This window comes from Tupaia chinensis, unplaced genomic scaffold, assembly GCF_000334495.1.
Source record: "Tupaia chinensis unplaced genomic scaffold, TupChi_1.0 Scaffold143651_1, whole genome shotgun sequence".
NCBI lineage: Eukaryota > Metazoa > Chordata > Mammalia > Scandentia > Tupaiidae > Tupaia > Tupaia belangeri.
In genome coordinates this window covers 3,249,112-3,251,717 of record NW_006203500.1, presented here as the reverse complement: position 1 = coordinate 3,251,717, position 2,606 = coordinate 3,249,112, and the positions used below count along the sequence as shown (strand labels likewise).

At 59.8% G+C, this 2,606-nt stretch overlaps 1 protein-coding gene across 1 annotated transcript in view; it reads left to right on the top strand.

Moving 5' to 3' along the window:
- The window catches only part of PRR5 (proline rich 5), a 44,749-nt gene extending 42,889 nt beyond the window's left edge, over positions 1-1,860 (top strand). Inside the window, exon 11 of the mRNA XM_027766752.1 lies at positions 1-1,860. Coding sequence (XP_027622553.1) covers positions 1-8 — 8 coding nt within the window. The 3' untranslated portion in view covers positions 9-1,860.
- The last annotated feature ends 746 nt before the right edge of the window (positions 1,861-2,606 follow it).

Sequence of the window (2,606 nt, the reverse complement as noted above, 5' to 3'; positions counted from 1 at the left end):
TCGTGTGAGTGTCTTGCCTTTTTACCACCGACACTCTGGTGTGTGCGTGTCCATGGAGTATGTGTAGCCACGTGGTATGTGCGTGGCCATGTGTGTGCGTGCCCACTGTGTGCATCCTCATGGCATGTGCGTGTCTGCTAGTGTGGTGCGCGCGAGACTTTCGTATTGGTCTCCTCCCGGCCCGTCCCCTTGGTCGCGTTATGTTCTCAAGTCTGTTGGAAAAACCCAGCTCCCCTCTTGGCCCAGGCCCATTTGGGGGCATCTGAGTTTGTCACTCACAGTGTCAGCCAAGTGGTAAAGGGGGGACCTCCACCCGGCCCTCCCTCCAAGGTCACTGCCGAGAGTGCGACTCTGGTGAGTTCATGCACGCAGCCCGGCTCGGCCAGACCCCAGGATGTGGGCTCTGACAGACCTGCCTCCCTCCCATGAGCCTCAGACCACAGGGGACTCGAGTGTGTGGCTCTGTGTCCCTGAACTGTGCCAGCAGCCTGTCCTGCCTCTGCCTGGGTGGCCCTGGGGACAGGAAGGATTAGAATAAAGCGAGTCTGCTGGGTTCCCAGGCTCATGTCAGCGGTGCCAGGCCCCATGAACCTCCGTGCCGGAGAGGCGCTTGGGTGGCCTGGGGCGGGGTCTGCTGGAGGCCAGGCCGGCAGCCCCCCAACCTGTCCTGCAGCCTCACCACCAGGCCCTCAGGTGGTCAGGACCACAGGCCAGCCTGCCCAGGGCGCCCACTCCCAGTAGAAACACCGGGTACCTTCCTATGGGCCACCTTGTAAAGCACCAGGGTCAGCGTGGTCTTCACGGAAGGAGCATAGGTCAGACTGGCAGGTACCAGGAGTCTGCCCCCGCCTACCTGCCAGCCGTGCCCTCTCCGAGACGTGAGTTTTCTGTTAGGGAAGGGGGTGCCCAAGCAACCGATCGGGTGTGGTGGGGGAAGGGGAGGCAGTCAGGACAGAGGTGGACACCATCCAACCCCTGGGTCGTAGGGTGACTCCACAGGGTCTGAACGGAGGCGCTTTCCTTCTGGTGGAAGCAACAGACCAGGAGCCCCGCTTCACCCCACAGTGGGCCCTGCCGGGGGTCTCTGGCCTCAGGCCCCCTGGCCCAGTCAAGCCTCATTTTCGTCATCGGTGGTACAGGTGCACACAGCTCTCAGGAGCTGCTCAGGGTACGGGCTGTGCCCCGGGAGGGCACGGCCAGCATTGGAGGGCCTGGGTGCTGGACAAGAAGCCTGAACCTGATCAACCCAGCCGATGGGGCCGAGATCCCCGAACCACCCTCCACTCCAGTTCCTCGTGGGCCTTCTGTGGGCCTGGGACCCGGCTAAGCCCGGGTTTGGTGGGCTGCTGGTCATTATCAACAGGGATCCCAGAGGTCATCTCAAGGCAGAAAGACCCGAGAGGGAAGACGTGGAGGGAGCTGGCGGTCTCTGCCCACTCCCACCGAGGGTTGGCACATCTGACTACCCCTCTCGAGCGTCCCAGGCCCTCAGGGGCCGCTGGACTAGTCCAACGTCGGAGGGCTGTGGGGGAACCTACAGCCCTTGAGCCCATGGCAAAGCTGTTGCTTTTCTGGGAGGCCCACGGCACCAGCCAGATGGGGCCCTGAAGCCTTGGGGGGGGGCACCAGACCCTATGAAAGTGGGGAGGGGCCTGCGTCGTTGAGGAGCAGCTTCCCAAGGGGGCAGAGTGTGTCTGTTAGACCGGCTTTGCTCTAAAACATGAGGCAGTCTACCTCAAAACTTCTCATCAAAAGTTGGCAGATCTGGGGCCAGCAAGTGTGGTGGTCAAGGTGCTGGACTCCCACATTGTCGACCACAGTTCAAGTCCTGGACCTGGTGGGTTGAAATTTACATGTGCATGCGTGCCCGAAACCCCAAGAGGAGAAGGGGTTTGTGGTGTGGCCATCCCCCTTTGGGTGGCTTCTCACTTTCTCTCTGACGAACCCATGTGCACTATAGCCAAAATCTCAAAAAAAAAAAAAAAAATACCGAGCACATGTGGGTGCCTAAGATCTCAAGAAGTGAATGGAGACGGGATTGTGACATGGCCATTCCCCTGGGGTGTGGTTTCTCGCTTTCCCTTTCTCTGATTCCAGCGGGCACTTTAGCTCTGTGACAAAAACCAAAAGATAAATGAAAAATCAGGGCCAAGAAAAAATCAGAGCCAAAGACCGGCAAACTCGGGCCTTCAGCTCTGTCTGAAAGGACCTTCTTGCTTTGGTCTAGTGTCCCCCTTCAAAGAACCAGACCTTCCGATGAAGCTCACATCCCTGACCGTGTCTCTCTGGCCACCAGACTCAGGCCGAGTCCCAGGCTGCGGTGGTCCACAGTGTGGCCCCGCACCCTGTCTGCCCACTGCCCTCCCACCTGCACTGCCTACCCATGTCCAGCGCCCGGTTCCCCCTTCCTGTCCACAGCGCTTGTCCTTCTGCAGCACAGAGGTGGGAGTGATTGGGGGCCAGAGGCTTAGACCAGTGGTGGGGAGGCACATTCACAAATTTACGTCTGATACTTTGCCAGGGCTCGCCGGGTCTTGGGAGAGACCCAGCCTGAGAGGGGGCCCTGCCTTTGCAGGAGTGAGTTACTGACATGAGGTCTTCATTAT